We start from the raw sequence: 24,871 nt of genomic DNA on the forward strand, positions 1-24,871 counted from the left end.
TCCGGCAGGGATGACTAAGGTGGGGAGGAATCTAGCTGCTTTTAGGCCGCTGATCAGAATAGTCTCTAGAGCCAGATGATTCAGGGCTGGCCTATGTTGGTGCAACTCCACTCTGTGGGGCTGCTTTTGGCCCCATGCTTAACAGAGACTGGAGTTGGGGGGTCATTTGAGGAAATACAGGCTTTAGGGCTGGAGCTGCAGTAATCCCGCAACGCCTTGTGGCAGGCTGGACTTCACCCCAGGCAAGTTCCCATGGGGGGGATGACTATTTCCGTAGTTCCCAGGAGACCGATTGTGCAGGGAGCTGTACAAACACGGCATCCCTGCCCAGAGAGCGAATGGTTGCATGGAACTGAAGGGATGTGAAACGGAGAACAACAAACCTGCCTTCCTTCAGGAAGATGAACTGGCAGAAATTCACAGACCAGTTTTCTTTTTTTTTTTTAAATTTATTTACGAACATTATCTCTGAGGGACAACAGCATCTCTCTGGCGCTCATCTCTGTACATGCAACTGTAGAAAATAACATTTGTATTCACTTTGTGTCTGTCTGCAGGAAGTTGTACAGCGAAAGGACAGCAGTGTCGCGGCAGAGCGGTGCCATGGGCAGCACCAGCACCGCCAAACAATATGTACACAAACTACATTGTAAAAAAAATTACATTGTTACATTACAGACAACGCAACCTTGCCGCTGTTTTACCCCACACACTACGCAAGTTGGACTAGTACAAATAGAAAGGTGTGAATTGACCTGTGAGATATTTACATTTATATACAGTCTCAGAGAAGCATTAACAAGGAGGGAAATTTACACTGTTGAGACTCGATCCACATAGCACAGGTGTCGAAAGAGAATACAACGCTTTTGCTATTGTTGCTTTCGATGGCTGATTAAAGGTCTCTCCATGCTTATACAGGTGGATGGGTGTTTACCAACAAAAGGAACAGGGCTTGAAATTAACAAAAAGCAGTGTTATTTGTGGCCATATTCCTGCGTTCTAAAGACAAGCATTCCTGCATCCTCCCACCGCGCAGGAGAGCTGGCCGGCCTAGCCATTCGCCTCACTGGCATGGAAAGTGTGTTCTGCAGCGTAGCTGGCAACACTAGTGGAGAAAACCAGCCCCTATGTCGGGCAAAGCCGAGCCCCCGAGGGAAGCGGAAAGTAGCAAAAAGGCTCAAACCCGGCAAACAAAGGACTCAATGTTTAAATGAAAAACATTCCGAATACATCCAAGGGTGTTCCAAGTACTGACCCGTGTTGGCCATCTCTACAGTCTACTACGCACCCCCCAGCCCAGAGCAGCGCCCCCCTCAGGCCAGGAGACTGGGGATTTGTGCACAACAAAGGCACAGAGAAACCTCCCATCGACACGGCAAGCGGAGGTCAGTGCCAGTGCTGTCCGTGGCCAGGAGCGGCCTGTCCATTTCCCCGTCCAGCCCTACGAAAGGACCTGGGACATTGCGCTAAGGCAATGTTGTTAGAAGAGGCGAGGTGCTGTGACAGATCGCCCGCCTCACCCCTCACTGGTGCAGCCAGAGTGGTTACACCAGCCGAGAATCGGGCCCCCCAAGTCTCTCCAACTCCCCAGAGCAAGCCCGGCGTGACGTGACGCCGCGGTTTGGAGTTCCAGCCCCAGCAGACCGAGGGTGCTAATTCAACACGTCAGTGGGGAGAACGACCGGACAGGAATGTGCTTCGACTTGATTTTACAAAGCAGCCAGGCGGAAAGCGGCGAGCCCGCAGGCCGGAAAGCCAGGTGGCTCCCTGCTCAAGTCATCAGGTCGCTTCATAGCAGCAGCTGTTTCACAGCCACCCGGGAGCTGAGTGAGATTTGAATGCAGAGGGTCTGAAAAGGGAAACGCCCAATTTGGAAGCTTCCTGGTGCCTGTGTGGCTACGGGTCCCCCCCCTCCCCCGGGATCAAGCAGGACTTTGACGTCTCTGCTAGCTAAATGTAAGATTGTTCTCCCCGCACTTCCCCCTGCACCAGCCTTGTCTATACCCCCCCCCTTGCCTGCTGCTCTTGGCCCTACTCCGCTGTTACCTGGGTGAGCAGCCCAGGTCAAACACTGAGCGTCTCTGGCCATCTGGGCTGCTCACCCAACATGCCCAGGAAAGGCACAGGGAGGGGCAGGGGGGAAGCCTTCACACTGAATTAGGCAGAGCCCTTCCCCGCAGGCCTCCCTATTCCCTCAGCAGCTCGGGCACCTGGAGGAGGGGAAGGCGAGCAGGAAGGGACACGGCGCGGGAACTGGAGGACTTCGCACATGCACCCACCCATGTTTCAGACAATCTCATCTTCCAGGCCCCTCCGTGCACCCGGCCAGCCCCTGCGGGCGTGAGATGCAGCACACTCCGGGTCCCTCGCTGTGCTACGCCCAAGGCTCCTCCTATTAACTGTCATGCACAATTAGTTCAGCCAGTGCATTGTAGCTGCAGCATGCCAGGTCACTTTCAACTGCAGACAGAAAGTGTCAAGATGTTGCAGCTGTAAAGGAAGCCGGGCCGGCCGGCTGGCCCACATGCCTGCACAGTTTGGAGTAAGCTGCTTATCAGGGCGTGTAAGGAGCAAAACGTCTCTTCCATCTGCCTCCCGCTCGGACCTGCGCATCTGTGCTTGGCACAAACTCAACCAACAGCAGGACTAAGGATGGTCTCCGTTACTATTCCTCCAACAGCCACACATTCAACCCTCTATGGAACAGGCAGCCACCGCCTTGCAATACAGCCGCGGCAACACCCGGCCTCCAACTGATTGTACAATTCCACTACGCCCGAGCTCCCTCCTGACAGGCTGTTCAAAGCCAGACAACTCTGAAAAATCAATGCTGGGCACGCCGCAGCTGAGCAGGGGACAATCTGGCCTTAAAAACACAAACACTCTGGACGGTTTAATTGAGCCATCTCGGCCCAGCCTTTCTGGGGACAATCCCTCCTTGCTGAGCGGTACCGACGGAGGTTTTTGAGCATCTGACCAAGTAATGCCTCCTGCTGGGGTCTGGCTTCTCTGCCAACAGAGGGATGGGGCTTCTGCGAGGGAGCCGACCTACGAAAGACCAGATACCAGTCCCCAGGACAGGACGGGGCTGGAATCAACACTCCCAGTGACTTAGTGACAGCGGCCCCCAGAGCGGGTGGGAGGCAGGGTCCCATCTCTCTCTAATTAGTCACCTTCCCCCCCCGATCAGCTAGTCTGCATCCTGCACACCCTAGCCCCGGCCAGCCCCGAACAGACGCCGAGTCCGACCAACCCATGACAAGTCCCTTGCAGCCCTGCCTGCTAATAAGAAAACGCTCCAGAAGGGGGTGTGCCGCATGCTGCACAGCACGCCCCCTGCTGGCGCCTTGGAGCAGAGCTCGCAAAGCCCCACTGCACCCTGGGACGGTTGGACACTGCCGTGGGGCTGGACCAATGGAACTGGATCAAGCTCACAGTGAGGTCCCAAGCCTCAGGCACCCACAGGGTGTTCAGCATCCCCTGAAAAACAAGGAAGCAGAAAGGGTCCCACAAGCCAAGTGATGCTGGAGGCCGAACGGACACAGCCTGGTAGCAGGCCCCAGCTCCTCATCAGTTCCCTTCCCAGCTGTGGTGGGTTATCAAGCAACTGGCTTCTTTATCCAGAACTCACAATACTAGTAACACACTGGAATGGCTGCTCACAATGCAGAAATAGCTACAGGCGCCGCCCAACCAGGCTGTCTCATCTTCCCTGGGCCCCTTGGCTCTGACTCACTGGCTCCCCACAGGACAGCAGCTCCGGCTGAGGAAACAGGGTGAACTGTCTCCCCCTCAGCGCAAATGTGCAAGTATCATCTACATTCTTCTAGGCCCCAAGCTAGCCCGTGGCAGGGCGGGATTCCCCTGCCTGCCCAAGCCAGGCTCAGTAAATCTGACAGCTTCAGAATCCCTGCGGGGGGTTTCTCCACTTCCACTCAACACAAAAGGGCAGGGGGCAAAAAGGAAAAAAACGAGACGGTGTTAAAAGGGGTCAACACTTGGAGATCTCCACAGCCCGGACTGCAGACTGAGTCACTGTTTGCGAGGCCTGAATCTCAGAAGACAGCTTTGAAATACTGAACACTGCACACCAGTTTGGCCCTTATGTTTTCCTTGAGAGGGAAAGTGCTGCCTAGGGTGAACTATACATACAAAGATAATTTTAATTAATTTATTTATTTCTTTACACATAACTGAAAGTGATGTTACAGTACATAAGTTATTTACAACTGTGCAGTAATGTGTTGCAAAATAAATTATCTAGAAGGCAGCAAAAGTACATTGTTAATGTATATAAAAACTGTACAGCATTTATGGGATACAATTTTCTTTATATGAGTATTGGCTCTGTAGTGTTTTTTTCAAGTTACGTTCTCAGAAAGAGAAACGAAATGCCCAAGATTAAAGGAAAAATATATATAAACCAAATGGATTTACCCATTAAAAACATGATCGGCAAAGTCCTTGCTCGACGGCACCATTTTCGCGGTAGACACTCACCCTACGGGCGCGTGCACATAATGCGCCAACTGCCTCCTCCCTCCTCCGAAAGCGGCGACGAGCAGCTGCTGACGGCTCGGCAGGTGTCCCGGGTCCGGAGCCGCAGCCGTTTGCACCCCCAGTACTGCAGTTGGGCAAGCTGGATGCTTCCTTTTATTTCTGCTTTTAATTTATCACGTAATCAGGATGGAACAAAAAAAAATATATATATAAAAAACCCACCGTCTCCTCCGCAGCGTCTCCGCCAGGAGAGCTGCGGACAAATGGAAACCCAAGAGCTTGCAATTGCCATGTTCACAAGTCCATGATCTGCACGGTTGCTGGCCCTGCTCAGCAGCTCCTGCAAGCCCGTGTCCTTGAACCTTTCCTCCTCATTGCCTCAGTCAGTCTCTCTCCTTGTCCAGTCAGATGCTCACTGCTGTGTGCAGGCTGGCTGCCCTCTGCTGCAGCAACCGGTTTGAAGGGAGACGCGTTCCCTGCTCCCGCTGCCTGGCGCGGCGGCGATCAGTCCGGAAGCGAGGGAGACGACATGAAGAAAGTGCAAGTATTTTTCTTACTGTTTTGTTTTCTGCCGATAGATGCTTCCTCTTCCTCTGACCAGGGATTCATCAGCAAGTGGGAAGGATGAATGTGAGCTCCAGCATCCGTCCTCAGAGGGCTCCTGCCCTTGCCAGTTTTCAGGGAGAATGTCTCCTGGTTTTGTATTGTCATGCCGGCAAGAGCACAAAGTCATCATTGACGTCAACCATCGGCACGTAGAATGAGGGGACCTCGTTCACGCAGAGGGATTTGTGCCCGGCTGGATCCAGCTCCTGAACCTTCAACTGCCACTCCATTCGCTGCACGGCGTTCAAGGCAGCGGCTTCATGCTGCTGTCGCATTAGCAGGCACGTCTGCTCCATCGCCCAGCGGAGACGGGGGTTAATGGGAGAGAACAGAGACACAACCATCACTTGACTGTACTGAACAATCACATTCTGGCAGCCGGGTGACGGAGCCTGCAGCTACTGTGTTGGACAGACATTCCCAGCCAGGGACAGGGTCCCCGGCAGACCCTGGATACCCTTTGCGGAAGGAAATGCTGCTTGGAAAACAGGATTTTGAGAAGGCTCCACTCTGCCTCCAGAGGTGCTGTACAACAATAGGCCAGACGAAGGTTGTTTTTAGCCCTGGATGAACTCAGCCCATGGAGAGCTGCAGCATGGCACGTGGCTGTCACCTTGGCATGGTAACAGGCCCACACAATGTGAAAGAGGAAGGAAGGGAGGGAGGGCCACAGGCTGAGTCTGGGCTCACACTCCTGCTGTGTCTTTGCGGCTCAGGTCCCACCTGTGAATTGGGTGGCCCCTGAGCTGCATGACGGGTACTGTGGGCAGGGCCATGGACCTACCCGAGCCAGCGTGCAGCGGCACGGAACATGGACAAGGGGAAACCGTGTGGCTGCAAGGAATGCGCCCAGGGCTGAGCCAGGAATTCTGCCACAGCCTCCCTCTGATCCTCAGCAGGTGACGTCTGCCTCCTTCCCCATGTGCAGAGCCAGTCTGTGCTTACCTAGCTCCCCACAGGGATTGCTCCCTGCATGGCACTGGGAATGGCTAAGAGTCCTGCATGGGTGTGGGATCACACTGTTCACGCTTGCTCCCAGGGTTCCTGGCCAAACCCTGGCACCAGGTGCCCAGCAGCAGTGACCTGCGCTGCTAGCAGGACTACAGGGTTTGGGGCCCCTGCACTGGCTGAAGAGACTGGAATCCTCCCCCTGCTTTAAAATGCCAAGCAAAGTAGTGCAAGCAGGTAACGGACCAGCACCACCCGCTGCTGGAAATGCTGCCCACCCCGGGCACTGGAATCCCCAGGGTCACCGCTCTCACCTTCATTCGGTCGTATTTGTCATCCACGTCTTGCAACCAGGAAATAAACTGGCGCGCATTGAAACGATCTCTGACCGATTTGTTTTCATCTCCCTGCAGAGGGAAGAGCACAAAGGGAACCTGTGCTAATGTATCCATAAAAGAAATACCCATCGGACACCCCTCCACTTCCCGCCACGCCTTCGCTCACTTTCTCCTGGCAGCGGGTCTGGCTAGGACGTAGCCAGAAATGCACCAGCAGGGAGGAATAATGGCTGTGCAGCCCCGTGCTGCTCTCACAGCATTTTGCTAGAGGTGTGAGCCTGAGTGGAAGCTGCTACACACCCGCCCCCTCCTTGCCTTCCCCACAGGGAGTGGAGCGCAGAATCTGTTCAGGCTAAACTCATTCAGTTCTTCCCTGGCGAACAGGACACCTGCAGCTCCCCGCGTCCTTGAACTTGTGCCCCACATCATAATGTCTTCTACATGGAGATTTCCATAATGGGTTTTGTGTGTCTTGGGAACTGCTGAGAGGTAAATCAGATGCATGGATCAATATGCTGGCTCACTAATGAATCTCACTACACTGTCTACTGTACAGGGCCCAGTGTCTGCAATGCAGCTGTGTGTTCTACAGAGACGGCAGCTTCCGGCCAGCAGGAGGTGCTAGCGTAATCGCTCAATCCCGCTTCAGCTCATTTTAAATCCTTGGATAGCACCAGTCTGCTAAGTCTGACTCATCTTTGGGGCTGGTTTTTCTGAGCCTCTCTCCAGCTCCCCCCTACGTGGACTCAAAAACAAAAGCCCCTCTGTGCGCAGTGCGGGGAGTTCTGCTTTTCAAAGCAAGCCCTCCCTCAAAGTCATTTCATAGTTTTCTGTTCTGACACACGTGGGGAGGGGAGGGCAGAACAGCTGCGCAGAACGTCCGATGCAAGTTCTGCTCACAGGGAGGGGCAGAGGGGGCTTCATAGCCTGCAGACAGATCAGTCTTTGCTACTTGAAATAGACAGATAATGCTGGGTCCCCTGCGTCAGTCAGACACGTCCCCTCCCCCCCCCAACACACTGGAGAGCAGCACACGCTGGGAGCTCTCCCCGGCTACACCGTGCCAGTGTGCTGGAGGAGGGAGTCATAGATACCTGGATGGGAAGCATGTTAAGGCCTCCCTACACCCGTCCCGCGCACACCCAGCTGCACCACTGGATCCGCGGGGCAGATTTCAGGAGGCTGAACGTGGGCACTGACCTGATTTTCTAGAGGCATGTTGTAGACCTCAGAGTCCAGCAGCATGGTGCACGCGCTGAAGGGCACTGCCTGGTTAGCAATGGTTCGCGCTGCCCGACAGTGAACGCGTAAGATCTCCTGTTCGCACGAAACAATCAACTTCTCCTGGGGGACAAGGAGACAAGAGCCCCGTGAGTTAGGCCGGCCCTTCGCTTCTCACGTGGAGACAGCCAAGAGCCAGGTACCCCCGGAGGCCTCCCCCAGGGCTCTCCATTACCCGCTCGATGCTGTGCTGGAGTCGCAGCTTCCCCCTCACCGCCTCCTGCTGCTTGAAGAGTTCCTTCAGGGGCTCCGCCAGCGAGGGAGGGGGGGCGATCTACAGTCAGACAGAAAGGCACAGATGGTTACCACTGGTGGCACAAGGCAGAGCTGTTCCTTACCCTTGAAGTTGCTTTGGGCTTGCTGAAATGGGGCCAGCGCTCTCAGCTGCTATACGGGGGCCCAAGGTTCAGGTGCAGCTATGTAGTGAGTGCCCTTAGGCCGAGGACGGGTTGCCAAAGCCTTCCGTTGCCAGGGAGATGGCACATGTCACCCACTGTACGGCTGTACTGCCTTCCCATGCAGGACAATCTCCTGCAGCTAGCTGTGCCCAGGCAGCGCGGGGGAATGCAGAGCAGGGCAAGAGAGGCTGTGTGCGCAGAGGTGGGCACAGTGCTTGCGGGTGGGGCTTCCATCACCACATGCTTTCACCTGCCCACCCTTTCGGGGCATCCTGAGGACACTTCATGAAGCACTTTGGGTCCTCTGATGAACAGCATGAGACACACGCAGCTGCAAAGCATTACGGAGGGGCGGGGGGAGCAGCTGAGTCCCCACTCACGGCGGCCAGCATCTCCTTAGTCAAACCCCGCTTGGGGCTTGCAGCAAGCAGGAGACCCCACCGATGTAGAGCGGAGGTAAAACTACAACCCTCCCATAATTTCCTGTTCACACTGAGCACAATCACACGCTCAGACAGCGCAGTGCAGAGCAGAAAGCTGGGTGGCTGCTGTGCTTTGGGCCAAACAGCTCTGCCCGTCACCTACAATGCTTCCGATTTCACAGCTGATAGAACGGGCAACAGCTCAGGCCCTGGTCCTGCAATACGATGAATGCAGACGAACTCTGTGCTGAGCCCAACCAGCTTCAACAGGGGCCAGGCAGGTGCTCCAGGGCTCACTTCTCAGGTTCCTCGTGGAACGCGCCAGAGAAGAGACGCCTGGCTTCAGCAGAACAGGCAGGGGGCTGGCACACATCTCCGGCCACGTTTCCTACCAGAACCGCAACTTTCAAATGGCAAGAACGTGGGCTGATTTCCCAAGGACGTCCCCTGAGGGTTGTTTCTGGGAAGGCCCAGGTACTATTTTATTTTAACCACGGGAAAGCCTCCTGTCTGCACTTGTACAGAATCCAGCCTTGCTCTGGGGAGAAAAGGCAGCACCAGGGCTACACTGCCTGTGGTACTTCTCCATTCAACTGCCGCAGGACATGAAATGGAACATGTTAGTCAAATCCAGAACCGGCCCCCGGGGCTGGGAGCCACGTGTCCTGACTGGAAGTGTTGGGCTATTGGTGCAGCTGAACTGGCAAACTCCGGCAGTGGAGCGGGTCAGAGAAATACCTGTTTGCTCCTGCCGGGCGGTCGCCACTTATTGGACAGTCGCTCATTGGAGCCTTGGTAAAACGAAAGGCAGAAGTTAAGGGCAGCTATGGTATTAACAGCTGCTTATGGTATTTCAGATGGGATCCCTAATCAGTATGCTGCTGCTTTTGCTTTCTGGCTCTCAAATCCATGGGCCTCACGGTCTGAAGTTCCAAAACTTTGGTTCCTGAGCGCTGCTTAGCCGTCTTGTCTAAGCACACACAGGAAACCCATTTATAACACAGCTGCCACTACTGCAAGGCTCCAGCGCAGGGCTGGGCAAAAGCCTCTCAGGCACATTCAGTCCGCGAGTCTGCTCTGCAGGGAAGGGGGAGGCTTCGGGCAATCTTCCTGCCCCCAGCCCAATCCTCAGCTCTGATTGGCCAGAAACAACGGGCCAACAGGAACTGACCCCAGCAATCTCTCAGCTCCTATTGGCTGGAAACAGCCAGCCAATAAGATCTGAGAGATTAGCCTGGAGAATGGGAGTAGAGAAAATCTTTTCCCTATCCCAGAGCTGAGAGGTTTGCAGCTGCAGTTGTAAGTGATTTGGGGGTGTTGCAGGCTTCGGTAAGCGCCTCCCAGCCAGAGCCTGCCTCTGGCACCCCAACTCCCTCCCCAGGTCACCATCCAAACCCTCTACACCCCCAGGTCACAACTCCCTCCCAGAACCTGTACCCCCTTCTATATTCCTCCCCCGGGCCAGAATCTCTCCTGCACCCAAACACCTTCCCAGACCCTGCAGCCCAATCCCCTGCCCCAAGTCACCACCCCTTTTCTCCCCTCCTCCTAGGTCACAGCTCCCTCCCAGACTTTGCACTCCCTCCTAGTGCCTCTCTCCCAGGCCAGAACCCTCTCCTGCATCTAGACCCCCTCCCTGACCCTACACCCCAATCCCCTGACCCAGGTCACAACCCCCTCCTTTGCCCAAACTTCCTCTCAGTCTCCTGCACCCAGTTCCTTACCTCGTGCTCCCTTCGGCACCCAACTTCCATCCTGGACCCTGAGCCCCCTCCTTGACTATTTTCCAAAATCTCGAAGTGGCCCCCCCACCAAAAATTATTGCCCACCCCTGCTCCAGTGTGTCATCTTAAGCCTTCTCCGTAAGTGCTGCGAGGCCAAGTACGGAGCTGCAGTCCCATCTTGACTAGAAACTAGAAAGAACCGTGTTGGAGGTAGGGATGGAATGGTGTAGTCGATCAATGGTGTAGTCGATCAAAAGCTTGTAGGTTAATGTTATAGACGACACGCATTCCCCTCCCCCCACCTACCAGTACATTTTTTAACAGCCTGGCTCAGTTCTGGCTCATGCTGAGTCTACCCCCACTGCGGCTCTACATTTAAAGTGTATTAGGAGCCAGGTAGGCAGCCCGGCTCAGTTCTGGCTCATGCTGAGTCTACCCCCACTGTGGCTCTGCCTTTAAAGTGTATTAGGAGCCAGGTAGGCAGCCCGGCTCAGTTCTGGCTTGCACTAGGTCCAGGAGCTCAGACCTCCCCGCCAGACAGGGTTGTTGCCACCCTGCGCTGCTGCCTCTGTATCAGAGACAGCAGCATTGGGGGGCAGGCAGCCAGTCCACAAGGGGGGCTGGTTTTTAAATCGACTCCCCTCATGGACCAGCTCCTACCTGGTACCCTGCACTGGTGCCTCTGATCCAGCGGCTGCCGTCCCTGCCCCAGGGACTATAGAATACTCGACTAACTGATAAAAAACCATGAGGTTACCCAACTATTCAATTAACCGATATTTAACATCCCTAGCTGGAGGACAGCCCAACTTGACTTGGCTGCATCCGTAGCACTGAGGGGCCCTCCCTGCTTTCCAGTTGATATTTCCTAAAGAGCATGGAGCCAGGAGAAAAAACAGCCAGGGTCACTCACCACAGGAATGTGAAGTTTGCTTAGAGGCTTGCCGTCCAACAGATAGGACCCCGTGTAGGTGACATACTCAGCGTAGCACTGGGGAGCTTGGGGAGTAATGTAGCAGAGGATTTTCCGCTTCTCTTCAATCTTTTTTCTGATCTGAAGATACTCGAAGTATGGATTCGATCGGTCGCTGTGGTAGGGCTCAATGTCATCCAGTTTTATAGCATCTACGATAGCGGCCAGGGTTTGCTGGATCATCTCTCTCGTCTGCTGGGTGGACGTGTTAATCTGCTGCTGTAGCTGCTGGCTGGAACGCTGGAACCTGCGTTTGCGCGGATGTTGGGCTTGAGAATCGTCTTCCTCTGTCACTCGCCCTTTTGCCCGCGTCGAAGGTGCAGAAACAGGAGGAAACTCTCTCTCAGTGGATGCAGTGTTCTGTTTATTTTGATTGGCCAGCATCTGAGCCCGGTTCCTCGTAATTCGTTGTGGGATCTCTTCTATTTTGGGCTGTTTGGAAACTTCTGCTACTGGTTTTTGTACTGGCTCGATGGTTTCTGCTGGAGTAGTCCCTTGGGATGCATCCGTCTGGGTGGGCGGGACTTGGCTTCCACTTCGCACTGCAGCCGTGTCTTGCACCACCCCGCTCTCAGCACTGTTCGCTTGTGGCAAGCTGGCTTGCGATCCACTCTCCGCTGCACAGTGTGATGCGGGCAACCCTTCAGGGTTTGTTTCTGCCTCTCTTTTCTCTGGGTCGGTAAGCTGTATTGATGCAGTCTGTTGAAAATTCTGGGCCTCAGACTCCTCTAATCTTTTTTCTTCTGGTACAGTCAATACTTCTGATGTAGCTTCTGATGCAATGGCTTCTGATTTTTGCTCCTCAGGCTGTGGCTCTGGTTCCACGGCTAGTAAGTTACTAGCAGTAGTAGCTGCTGCTTCTACCAGCGGCAGCTCTTCCTGCTCACTGGAAGCTGTGACAGACACACCCATGTTTATGACCCCGGTATTTATGACATCTGGGACATTTAATGAGTTTTCTTCTATTGGGGCCACTTCACTCATTTCAGCATCTGGAACATCTTTAGTTTGGAGTGGCAATTCTGGCAACGAGAAGGGACCAAGATCCAAGTCATCTTCTGAGTTTGTGAATGGATCAGGCCACGTCACCCGCTCTTCTGGGTTTACAGGTGCAACATTATTATTTTCCAAGTAACTGTTTTCCAGAGCACTGACAGCTTCTGCCTGAGTTTCTGCTGGCATGCAAGAGGGTTCTGAAGGCATCTCATGTGCTTCTTCTGGAAGAGGCTTGCAATTATTGAAGAAGGTATCTAATCTTGTAGGAGACATGTAAGGAGCTTGCTCTTCTGCAGTTGCCATTTCCCCTGCAACAGCTTCTTCAGCATCTTCCTTTATTTCACCAAGCCCCGGTTCAGATACAGACAATGGATATGAAATAGGAGAAACTGGGTATGGAGAATCTGTAGCAATAAAGGGCACTGGTGTGGGATGTATTGGGTCCAGTGAGCAGAATGGCTTAGGCGATTCAGGAAACCTCTGGGGAGACTTCATTAGAAGTTCTGCTCCCACTGACCAGCTGGCGGGATGCTCAGTCGGATTACCAATCAAGGTAGGAGGCATGGGAAGGTCAGGGTTCCTGGAAGGAGGGTTCTCCCAGTCCATGTTGCTCTGCTCTGAAATACCTGAACTGAAATGATTTTCTTCTATAGGGGGTAAAAATGAAGATTCTGCGGGCAAAATGGAAGCAGTCGCTTGCTGCTCTTCTGTGGAGTCCAACGGCATGCCGAGGTCAGGGGGGAGCGCACTTTCTACAGAAGGTGCAAGCAGCTCATCTCTATGAGATGGGGAGGATTTTGCTTGTAAGCCAGAAAAGATGCTTTCCGGTGACTGGACAACATTGCCGACAGGTGCACAATGCAAAGCTTCTACTTTAGGTGATGGGACTCCATAGTCAGGAGAGTAATACCCTGGAGACATGCACTGAAACTTCTCTGCAGGAACAGAAGGAAGAGGGGTTTTTTCCTCCAACAGATGCTGCACTGGAGAATCATAATTGGATGTTGCTGGGACACTCTGCTGCCTGAAAAACTTGTCTCCAGCACTGAACTCTTCTTCAGGGACTCTTCTTATATCAACAGAGATTGAACGATAAAGGTTTGTGGAGGGGACCGTCCTTGTTGGAGTCTGACTTGGATTGTCTGGCAGTCCACTCGAAGCATTAGCGTATCTGTCAAAAAAGGAAGGAGAACATGCATTCATGGACATCGTGGTCATGGGCAGCGCATGCTGAGAGTCAGCGCAATCAAACATCAAGTCAGGGTAATCTTCATTGCTGCATGAAGGAGTTCTTGGTGTCTGCATCACTTCTTCATAGCTTGGACAAGACACTACAGAAGCTGGAGCTGGAACACCTGTTGGCCTGTTCTGATCTGGCCTGGGAGAGGCAGGTAAAATTTCTTTCAGTTGAGGGCCAGTTATCCAGTCTTTTGAATCTGTTCCCATCGCGGGCTGCGGCTTATTATCTGGTGACAATATGGGAGTCAGTGGACCTAGCTCTTTGAGCTTCTTGTCCTTTAGTTGAGTATCAAGTGTTAGTGGTTTCTTTGTGGTCAAATCTAGACTCCTTTTGCGCATCTCTTCAGAGGTTTTAATTTTATCTTTTAATTTGGGGTCTCCAGATCTGTGCCTCATCTTCTCCATTTGCTTCATTCTCTCTTTGTGTCGTTTGTGGCGCTCCTCGATTTCCAGGTCTTTTTGGCTCAGCATCCTCTCGAAGCTGGTCATCATTAGATCTCCGTCACCCAGCAGCTTCTCTCTAGGCCTGTTATCTTTCTTGGTACCATCTCTGGATAATGTTATTTTATCATTTCCATTACTTATCTTTAAAGACTCTGTTTTGTCTCTCTCTTGGTTTTCCTTGAGTTTCTCCTTCAGTTTGGTGTCACTAAATTTGAGGCTCTCCTCTTTTGACTTCTCTTTGAATGTGATAACTTGAGGGCTGTCCTTATCCTTGTCTTTAACCAAAGACTTGGTCTCATCTTTGTGATGTTTAAAGAATCCATCTGTATGTTTGTCTCTATGCTTTTCCTTTTCATCCTTCCATTTTTCCTTGTGTTTCTCTCTCTTCTTCTTCTCTTTGACTGTGTTGATGGCACCAGAACTGTAAGTCTTTTCCTTTTCTGCCTTCTTTGAGAGCTCTCTCTCCGTATCAGGTTTATCTTTCTTTTCTGAAAGCAAGTAGTCCATGTTTTTCTCCAGCTCTTCCTCGACCTCTGCTTTCACGCTGTAGGAAATGCCAAAAGTCTCCCCATCCACAGATAATTCTTTTTCATACTGAGTGGAATCTTTTCTATTGCTGGCATCTTTAAATTCATCCACCTTTTCTTTTTTCTCTGTTTTTTCCTTCTTTGCTTTCTCTTTTTCATGACTTTTCTTTGATGAAGATGAGGAATGCCTGTGCCTCTCCTTCTCCTTGAGTTTGTCTTGCAAGCAAGGCAAAGGAAGAGAATCTTTATACTTTTCGTCAGAGGCATCTGTAAGAGAAAGGTTAGAAGACTCAAAAAGGTTGGTTAGTCCTGGATCTTGTCCTCTGTCTGTGAAGCTATCAGAAGAAATCTCACTTATTTTATCATTGGAGTCATCTCTATATTCGTTGAGGGCCTCCTCCTCCAATTTTTCCAACAGGCTCTTCTCGGTCTCTCCCCCTTTTGAAGACTTCTTTTCTTTGGAATGTTCTTTATCCATCTTTTCCTTATGCTTGTTTTTTACCTTCTCCTCAGCGGCATGCTTCTTTTCAGCTTTTTCAGGGAGCTTTTGCTTGTTTTTCTTTTCCTGGGTAGAATCTACCGAGGTTCTTTCTTTCCTGTCCTTATACTTCTCAACAGAGTCTTTATCCTTCTTCTCTTTGTGCTTTTCAAAGAAACTTTTCTCTTTTTTCTCCTTGCCACCTTCTGCCAAGCCTTTATCTTTTTTCTTCTCTTTAGATTCTTTATCTTTCTGTTTCTCTCCCGAATGTTGCCTGTCAGAAGAGTACTTTCTGGGCTTGTCAGCAAGATAAAGTTCCTTTTCAGCAGCCATGCTATCATCTTTTTCTTGTAGACTGTCCATTCGATGCAATTCACCCCCAGCGGCCTCACCAATTTTGAATCCGCTTAAGCTGTAATCATCCTTCTCATCTTCGCTTTCATCTGTGAAGATATCTGCTATGCTGTACCAACTTTTCTCTTTTCCTTTTTTCTCATCCTTTTTTTCAGAGAAGTCCTCTCTCTCTCCAGAGAAGTTTTTCTTTTCTTTGATATAATCAAAAGAAGTCTTCCTTTCTTTGTCTTTGTTATGCAGGTCTTTGTATTTTTCCTTAGAATCTTTTTTCTCTTTAAAACTTTTATCCAGTTCTTTATCTTTCTGGTTTTTCTCAGCAACAACTTTTTCATTTTTCTCTCTGTCTGCTTCCTTAGATTTCTCCTTATATTTTTCTGGTTTCAGTTTCTCTTTCTTGTCCTTATCAGAAGCATCTTTCTTCTCCTTTTCCTTCCCTGAATGGTGCCTTTCCCAATTCTCTGCATTTTTCCCACTGCATTCAAGATCAGATTTCTCCTTGAAGAATGTTTCACAGCCATACTCTTTAAACTCATCTCGATAGGGCTCCTCTTGCTTAATTTTTATGTCCTTTCGGTCTTTACAGCTATCAGAAGAATCTTTTCTCTCTTTGTTGATTTCACATGGATCTTTTTCCTTTCTCTCTTTAATGCTTTCTGCAGAATCTTTCCTTTTCTTGTCTTTTTCAGGCAGATAACTAGGAGTGACTTTATGCTTTTCAGTCTGGTCCTTTTTCTTCTCAGGGTTTTTGTCGATGCTTTCTCTCTCTCTCTTTTTTAAGAAAGTGTCCTTTTCATTACGTTTTTCATTGTATTCCTTCTTTTCTTTTGTTTTAGTCTCCCTTTTCTTCTCCTTAATTTCCTCCTTCACTGTTTCTATGATTAGTTTTGCCATGGAGTCATTTTTAATTTCCCTGAAGTCTGTTACTGGAGAATCCCAGCTATCCTCACATTTGAAGTCGAAGGATGAGTCGGATGACAAATCAGAAAACCATCTCTCTTGCTGATCATCAGAAAGGCTAAATTTTGTGTCCTCGCTTTCCAGCAATTGGTTTTTGTTATTAAACTCATCAAATCCAGGCTCCTCTCTGTAAACTTTTTCTTTTTTACATTTTTCTTTCTCCTCTTTGAAGGTTTTTTCTTTCTCCAGTTTAGTAATTTTCTCTTCCTTCAGATCATTCTTCTTTTCAGATTTTGATGGCTTGTCCTTTGACTTTTTCTTTTTCTCCTCCTTATGTATTCTAGGTTTCTCCTCTTTGGGAGATTTCTCCTTTACTGGTTTCTCTTTTTCTGATTTACTCAACTTCTCCTCTCTGAAAAATTTGCTGATGTCTTTGCTCCCCTCTTTGACTTTTTTTAATGATTTCTCCTCTTTGGGGGTTTTTCCAGTCTCATCTTTAAACACCCATTCCTTCTCCTCTGATTTATTTTTCAAGAGCTTTTCTTCCTTCTTGCAGTGTTCTCTCTCATGTTTTAACACTTTTAATTTATTTTCACTTGGACTTTCAGTCTCTATCAAACCCTTGTCAGGCTTTTGCTTAGAGTCCTCATATTCAAAAGAAAAAGTTTTGATTAGTTTAACGTCTTGGCCAGCGGGGCATTGTCCCTTCTCTTTGTTTTTATGTTTATGTTTTGTTTTATGTTTTTTGACAACCTTCCCCTCCTTGTCCAGCTTTGGAATAGCTCCGTCTGCATTGGCATGGAATGAATTCTTCTTCTCAGAAATTGTATTGTGTGAGTTATTTTTCTTTTTGTGCTCCTGCTTCTTCCTCACCGGCTTTAATGATTGTAAGCTCGAATCCTCAGATGTATAGTCGGACTCACTTGTCAGTCTCGTCCTTGTGGAGTCCGATAAGGAACTGACATCAGACCATGCCGGAGAAGATATGGTTTTCCAATTGTCCGTCCTCCAGTGCTTGGAGTGCTGGTCTGTAAGGTTAGGGTTATGTTTCTGTGACGCTAAACTCCCGTGAGAGGAGGTGGAAGAGGCAGACAGAGAGTTGAACAAGGAGGATTCCTTTAGCACTAGCCTAGAGTCCTTTACACAGCTAGAGCTTTGCACGGAGTCCCTATCATCCTCCTCAGTCTCTAAATTTTCACTCTCTGATTCAGAGGAACAAAATTTGTCATTTTTTTTGCCAAACCGAACCTCTTTGCTCTTGGTCTCCTTTTTCCGCTTCTTTTTCACTTTATTCTTCTCCTTCGGTTGCTTGGTGTTGGCGGGCTCTCGCGTCTTGCTGCTGGGCAGTATCGAGTGAGTCGATAACCTCAGCTTCTCGCCCGTCCCCACCGCTACGCTGGCGTCCTCTTCATCCGACGTGTCCGACAGGATGCGATGGGCAGCTTTCTTTGGTGTAATGGTGTTATTCTTAGTGTACGTTTTAACTTCCATTTTGGGTATGGAAATAAAACTGTTCGCTTTAGTCTCTTTCCTGTAATCCTTTTTCAGCAAATGCTTGTCATCAACAGGCGGGACTCTGTCCTGCTCATCATCTTCATCAAACTCATATTCGTCCTTGACTGGTGTGATCGTTTTGGGGGGTTCTTGAGTCTTGGTCTTATGTTTCAAGCCTTTTTCAAACTCAGAGTCTGTGTTATTGCCATCCACAGAGCTCGAAGGTGCAAACGAAGGGGCGTCCTCCTCCTCCTCCTCTTCCGAGCTCTCTGTGGAAAAAAACAAGCACAAAACATTAGCCGTGTAGGTTTTTTTCCCTCGGAGAAATATGCATTCTCCAGACCGCCTCTGAGAGCCTGAGCTAAGAGTCTGCTTGCACCCCACACGCTGAACACAACGGCCACCTTTGCAGAGCCTACGGAGTGAGTTTAACTTTCCTTTGGAAAGAACACCCAAACCGCTTCAAAACGACATAGGACGCCATTGAAAATACCCCTTTGGAAGCACTTGGCATGAGCACAGTTTGGCCAGGATTCCCAGGGAGAGGCAGTGGCATGCAATGCCTGTCAAACTACCACTGACTAAGAAGCTGCCCATCCAGTGTAGGCTTTGCAGCTATTAGCCATAACTATCACCTCCAAGCTAGACTAAAGCCATTTAGTAACTGCTTGGATACTGCTCCCTTTCCTTCCGGGGGGCTGGCTGTAATGAACCCAGAACAGGTGCATGAGAACTTCAAAATGCTGGTGCCAGTCTTTGAACCCTGAGTGATATGGAACCCAGTTACAGGATGGCCTGCTCTCCCCCGCCCCCCCTACAGCTGCTGTAGACTCCTATGGCTATGACCTCAGCTGTAGACTCCTATGGCTGAACTTTCTGGGAGGAGTGGCAGAGTTCTCTGAGCACAGGGCAGCTTTTCTAAGCATGGCTGACTCGTGTCGTGGCATTGCAGTAGCATGCAGGCATTTGGGAGAGACGATCACTTCTGTGCATTTTAATGCTTTTGTGGTAGCAGGTTGCCCCATGGCAGGGGTGGGCAAAAGGGCCTTGGCGGGCCAGAGCTGACTCACCAAGAGGGTTGATCTGGCCTATGGAGGCCCTTCTGCTCCCCTGCCCCTGGCCAATCAGAGCTTGGGGGCAGGAGGAAGCACACAAAGTTTAAAGTCAACTGCCAGCCGCTGCTCAGCTGGTGGGTGACTCTAAGCATGCTCTCCGTTGCAAGGCAGGGGCAGCAGACTGTGCACGCTCCCCCTCTCCTGGGCCCTGACTGACCTGGAGGCAGGGGGGAGCATGCGATGTTTCCTCCCACCGCCAGGGACAGGGCACCTAGAGGGAACCACCAGCTGTTCAGAACAGCTGGCAGTTCTCTTGGGGGGGAGGGAGGGGGAAAGCAAAGACTTTGCATGCTCCCCTACCCCCAGGCCAATCAGGGTCTGTGGGTGATGAAGCACAGAAGTGTTTCCAGCCCCGCCCCTTCCGGCAGCCTGGGGCCGGAACATTTCAGAAATGTCTGAAGTGGCCCCCAGTCAAAAATTATCGCCCACCCCTGCCCTATGGCGATAGCTCATTATCCCAACACCCACATGGGTCAGCACCTCACCTGTTGAGCTCTCCTCACTAGAGGAATAGGTGGTCTTTCCCAGGAGCAGGTTCACCATGGTGGGTGAATTAGCAACTTTTAAAGGCGTCTCTCCCTTCCTGTTGCTTTGATGAGGGTTCCCTCCATAGTGTAACAACAATTTTACCACCTAAAAACAAGAAAAACGTCCAAGTCTCAGGATGGTTCCGTTTCGAAGGAAGACGTTTCTGTTCCCATCGCTTTGGTGGGTGGTTCAGGCAGACGAGCAGAAACGAGGTTTGTTCGAGATCAGAGCTAGCTGGCCACCCCACCCTCTGTCACCCAGAGACATGGACACTGACTGAAAAGAGGGACAGAGAAAAGGGCAGGACAGATGGGGGGGTGGGAGGAAAGAAATGCAAACCTGTCCTCTGGTAGCAAGTGCCCTCCTCCAATTCCAAGGTCTTGTGATACAAAGGGGAAAAACTAGAACAACATTTAATAGCATGGGGGGCGGGAGAAAGATTCGTACCTGGAAGGATGCAACATGCCTGTCAGTGCAGTGAAAGAAATAGCAACTGCCTACACCGATACGAACCGAAGCATCGGAAAATCACCCTGGTTTATCTGTAACGAATCACTACGATATGGCTACTAAATCCAGCAAGAACCAACCTTGAAATGCCCATTATTAGCTGCATCATGCAGCGGGGTGTCGTCATCCAACCCCTTTGTGTTGACTTCTGCGCCGGCAGCAAGCAATTGCTTTGCAACATCATAGTAACCCCGGTTACATGCCTCGTGCAATGCTGTCCAGCCTGCAAGCACACAAACACTCATGACATGGGCAACTAATTTCACCATAGATCATTATGTCACAAAGTAACCTAAACAGAAGCTGCGCTAATACGGCAGCTTGCCTCCATCTCCAATAGCTGACACAGCTCTTCTAACCAGCCAGCACGCTGCATGGCAGGACGGACCTAAGTGGCCAAGACTGTCTGCCCAGACACCAGCAGTTCTGCTTTGGAAAGAAACTTTTTTTTTTTTTTTTTGCCAGTCCAACACCTGGTATTTGCGTCCATGTGCTATAGCCAATTGTCCAGCAGAACTATCACTTCGCTCAGTGAGCTCCAAAGGCAGAGAACACTTAGTGAATGAAACTGAAGGGCAACGGATCTCTCAGGGAGCTCGGGCCTCCTTAGGTTTAATAGTGTCTCTCTCTTTTAACTCTCCGATAACAGGAACACTATCACCCGCTCAGGAATGGGGTTTGCATTCATCTGTTCATACGCCGTGTCCCCTCGCTGAATTCGGAGCATATAGACTGTTTGCAACATTTCCACAGCAAGCAACTGTAACATCCCAAACAGGACCATGACTTCTGGAAGGGACTACGGGTGGAAGCAGATGAACTCTGCAGAAAGAAAAGCTAAACCACACCACTAAAGACGGAGGGAAAGAAATGTAAAATATTTCTACCCTACATGGGAAGCAGACTGATTTCTAAGCAGAATCTGCCTGGAAGTTTCTCAGCAGACGTGTTCACTCCTTGGGTATGCTGCTGACAGCACTGGGTGAGCTCTGTAAAACCCTCCATTAGTACCATTCAAAAAGGGTTCTGGCTACTGGCAATTTTCAAAACGAAGCCACTCTAGAACACAGACTGAGCACACGGGCTGAAAGAGTCTCACTTCCACTTCTTATACCCCAACACCACTTCATAACGAATGCTGGGGTCACGGGGCAAGCACTCGAAAGCCAGGAAATGGTTCTCCGGGCCACCTTCCTTCAGCCCTTCGGTGCGGATAATTATGATGAAGGGGAAATTTGTGTCATGGAGCTTAAGAGTGTCGGTGATTCCATGACTTTTAGAGACCACTGTGACATCTTCCAGCCACCAGGGGCGAGGAGAGCTGCACCCCTCCTTTCCGGGGCTCGAGCGTCATCCCTCCCCTTTCCTCGGGATTCAACCCTCCCTTCCACAGCACCATTTTGTCACGACTCTTTTTGGGAAAATCAGGGACAGGTCATGGGCTTCAGTGAATTTTTATTTTATTGGAATGAAATGGGTTCCACCTCCATGCCGCCTTACACCAGCAGAGGGAGAGACAAGCTCCCTGTTCTCAGCACGGCCCAACTTGGGCCGTTTTGGGGATTAGCAACTTTTTTTAGTATGTGCAGAATAACGTATTCCCCTCAATCTCATCCTTAGAGACAGATGCACCTAGAAACAAACCCCAAACCCAAATTCCAGCCTCAGGCAAATACCTGACATGGAGAACTTCAGCACCAATCTGATTAAGTTGTAATAAGCAACTGAAAACAGAATCTTGTAATTGGAAATGCCGGGCAAGCTTAGCTCCCAGCCCTATTTATAACCACAAGGTTACCCAAACTTCATCTGTCTGAGGGCTTCACTGGGACACACGGAGTATTTCTCAAATGAAGCAAGTCACTGCACCTGCCCTCATCTTTCATGAGGCTGTACGACGTGCAAGCACGACAGTCCTCCTCTGGGTGGACTCTGCTCGCACCAAAATGGAGCACCACATGTGGAGATTCCCCACTCCACCGAACTCCCCTAGGGCCACAATTCCTGCCACAAGGCATGCATGCCTGGGGTCAGATTTCCTAGGCAAAGGTCATTTTTATTGTCGATTACATTGTTTCTTGCCCCTTCTTCTGGAGCGTCTGGTACTGGCCACTTGAGGATGGACATGGACTCCATGGACTCTTGATCCGATGTGGCCTGGCTACTGCTATATTTATTAAAGGTGAGGTCAGCTACTGGACACAACATATAGATCCACTGACTGCACTGTGGGTGCCTGGCTTATCAATACAAATCACTGAATTGTAGCTGGGCTTGCTACCTGCAAAGTCTTTAACGTTGACATCTGCACCCTCAATGATGAGTTCCTTGATGCGCCGGGCATCTCCTCGGATGGCAGCTCTATGCAGCCGAGTCTCTCCACGCTCATTTCTCTTATTTACTTTATCTTTGGTTTTGGAGGCAGAGTTAGGAGTTCCCTTCTGACACACTGTAGACTGAGAGGGATGCTTTGGTGTTGTATCTACTGCATGGAGGAAAAAAAAAACCGTGAAGAACTGCATTGGAAGGAATATCAGAGCCCTCAGAGGGAGCTGTTGCAATATTTTTAATCCAGCAGCCTCACTGAAGCAGTCTGCAAGGCAGAGGTAACCAATCCTCTGAACTAGATGTGGAGACAGAGGAAACCTTGGCTAGGTAGAATAGTCATAAATTGTAGGCTGTGCTGAAGCACAGACTGGAGAATGGCGTAGTAACCCCTGGACAGATTATAGACAATCCACCACAAAGTGTCTCTTCAGACCCAAGTCTGACTTTTGAGGAGAAGTGACACAGTAGCCGTCCCACGTACATGTGAGGGGCTAGCTGCCTTGGAAGGATAGTCCATACTTCTTGGGAAAAGCTCTGAATATTCTGAAATGCACTTACTAGAAAGTGATAGTGACATGAAACTAGATTCACATTAAGAATGACAGCAACAAAATACGAGGCCATTCTGCATATGAGACATAGAAGGATACGCATAGCAGGCCATACTGGCAACAGAAAGTACAGCATATTGTAATATTAATTCCACGTTAAAATCACTAACTACGCTGTAATTAAAATTACAATACACCATGATTTGCAGAGTCTAGTTCTTTTACATCAGGAGCATTTAAGAATCCCAAAAATACTCACGCTCCCCCGTTTACTCACAAAAACATTTAATTACTCAATCAACATACTAACTTAGCAGAAAACTTGGAGCTCTGATTTATGCTAGTGATCCCAGCAACTAATTGAGTTCTGAGATTTTTAGTGCTAACTAAAGAGCATCTAATGCCTTCTGCCCCTATCTGTCCAACATTATTGTATAATTTCAGAATGCAATAAAGGGGCATTTGTCTAAGCTGGGGCAGGGAGGGATAGCCTGCATGACGCGGTACTATGGGAAGATGGAATATCTGGCAGGAGTGAAGCATTTGCAACCCCTACATTTATTTCCAGCAGAAGAACTACGCTCCCAACTCTTCCTGATACACACTCTCAACCTTTTTATTCTGTGACTGTGGCTGCTGTTTACGGAGAAGCAGAAGCATTCCGAGTCCCATTACATTGGGCTCTGACACATCCTCCCACGCCTTCAAGCAGAAACACGCTTTCTGTTCTCACCTGGGCTATTTGCAGACTCTTCTGCTGTCATCTGCATAAGCAGGGCGACTTGCTGGCGCTCAGAGAGTGGGTACCCAGCCCTGATCCCCGAAAGCCCCATTCCAAACAGCAAGCCAGGCTTCCTAGTGGCAGGCTCCTTTTTAATCCTCTTCCGTTCTGGACCCTGCTTTTCTGTGAGGCAAGAGAGACAGAAAGGGAAGGGGAAGGTTTCATGCTGTGGACATTTCCACCCTGAAATGCACATTCATTTGTCAGACAAGTGCTAATAACATTGCTCCCCATTCGTGTCAGTCTCCTTCGCATGGCTGATGTAAATGTAGAGCAACAACTATCATTTTACATTTAGATGATTAAGCCAGATAACTGTCTGATCATTCATGTTGGTACCTTACAGAGCACAATGAAGCCACTGGTGGGAAAAAACAGAGTTAGAAGCACTGGCGTTTGCCAGCACGCGCTCTTGGACAGATACCCTCATTCAGAACCATGACAAGCCATGGCACTGAAGCACACACCTAGACAGACTGGAATAGCAGAGTGGGGGGTACCTTACCTTGGCATCACCTGCCTCGGGTCACTTTGCTGGCCGCCTGGCCGGTTCCTCACAGTATTCGTAATGCTTAGATTCTCTTCTCCCCCACCCTCCACACAGCAGCACAAGGGGGAGGGTGTAAACGCACACGGAGCCCAGCTGTCAGTACTGTACCTTCCATCTTGCTTCTAGGAACCTCCATTTCATGCCATGGTGCTTCGAGGAGCGTACCAGCCTTATACCACCACAGCATGGACTGAACTGGAGGCATCTAAAAGCAGCAACAGAAAGTGCTAACAAGACACACTGTAACAGCTCTGACATGTCGCCATCTCATCTCCTTCGGCTACAGCAGGGGATGTATTCCTCGTCGGAATCGTTCCAATCCCCACGTGGACACGGTGCGTGCCGGGCGCCCTCCTGCCAGCATCACAGCAGACTGTCCGTCTGCCCGGGGGACTTTCCATTCACAGCATTGCCCTAGATCACCTCTGTAGCCAGCGGAGTCCCTTCCCATGCCTACCTCTGGGAAGCCAACAAGCTGGGAGAGGGGAACTTTTAAGAACAGGTTTCTGGTCCCAGTAACTAACTGGTCTGACTGCAGACAACTCCTGCTGGAGGAGTGAGGGTGCTGCCCAGAGCCAATGTTTGTTTGTGGCCTACAATGTGTGCACAGCCAATGGTGCAAGGACAAGGCTAAATCCAGGCCTCTCCCCGCATCCCCCATCACCGCTCTCACCAGCAAGCATTACATCCTAGAGAGAACTAAACCCTGCCACGTATTACGAGATTTGGTATTTCACTCACTCTTTTCAGCTCACACGGACGCTGCCTCTCTGAATATACAGCTTCCCTCCAGCAGTTCTCTGATTTTCCCTTCGCAAGCACTGATTTTTTTCACATACAGCCAGAATTAACACTTACGCCTGTTCATTTCCCCGCCCCGTACCGA

At 50.2% G+C, this 24,871-nt stretch overlaps 1 protein-coding gene across 8 annotated transcripts in view; it reads right to left on the minus strand.

Moving 5' to 3' along the window:
- Positions 1-4,160: 4,160 nt before the first annotated feature.
- The window catches only part of ANKRD11 (ankyrin repeat domain 11), a 248,048-nt gene continuing 227,337 nt past the window's right edge, over positions 4,161-24,871 (minus strand). For 4 of the 8 annotated variants that reach the window (XM_075939838.2, XM_075939839.2, XM_075939840.2 and 1 more), the window contains 9 exons: positions 23,388-23,558; positions 22,057-22,260; positions 19,856-19,998; positions 19,223-19,370; positions 11,134-17,891; positions 7,852-7,950; positions 7,596-7,739; positions 6,372-6,464; positions 4,161-5,396 (listed from right to left, as the gene is read on the minus strand). In XM_075939838.2, coding sequence (XP_075795953.1) covers positions 5,211-5,396; positions 6,372-6,464; positions 7,596-7,739; positions 7,852-7,950; positions 11,134-17,891; positions 19,223-19,370; positions 19,856-19,998; positions 22,057-22,260; positions 23,388-23,558 — 7,946 coding nt within the window. In that variant the 3' untranslated portion in view covers positions 4,161-5,210. The other 4 variants (XM_075939842.2, XM_075939843.2, XR_012906623.2 and 1 more) reach the window with 3 other exon arrangements.

This window comes from Pelodiscus sinensis, chromosome 12, assembly GCF_052426305.1.
Source record: "Pelodiscus sinensis isolate ZL-2025 chromosome 12, ASM5242630v1, whole genome shotgun sequence".
Classification (NCBI taxonomy): domain Eukaryota; kingdom Metazoa; phylum Chordata; order Testudines; family Trionychidae; genus Pelodiscus; species Pelodiscus sinensis.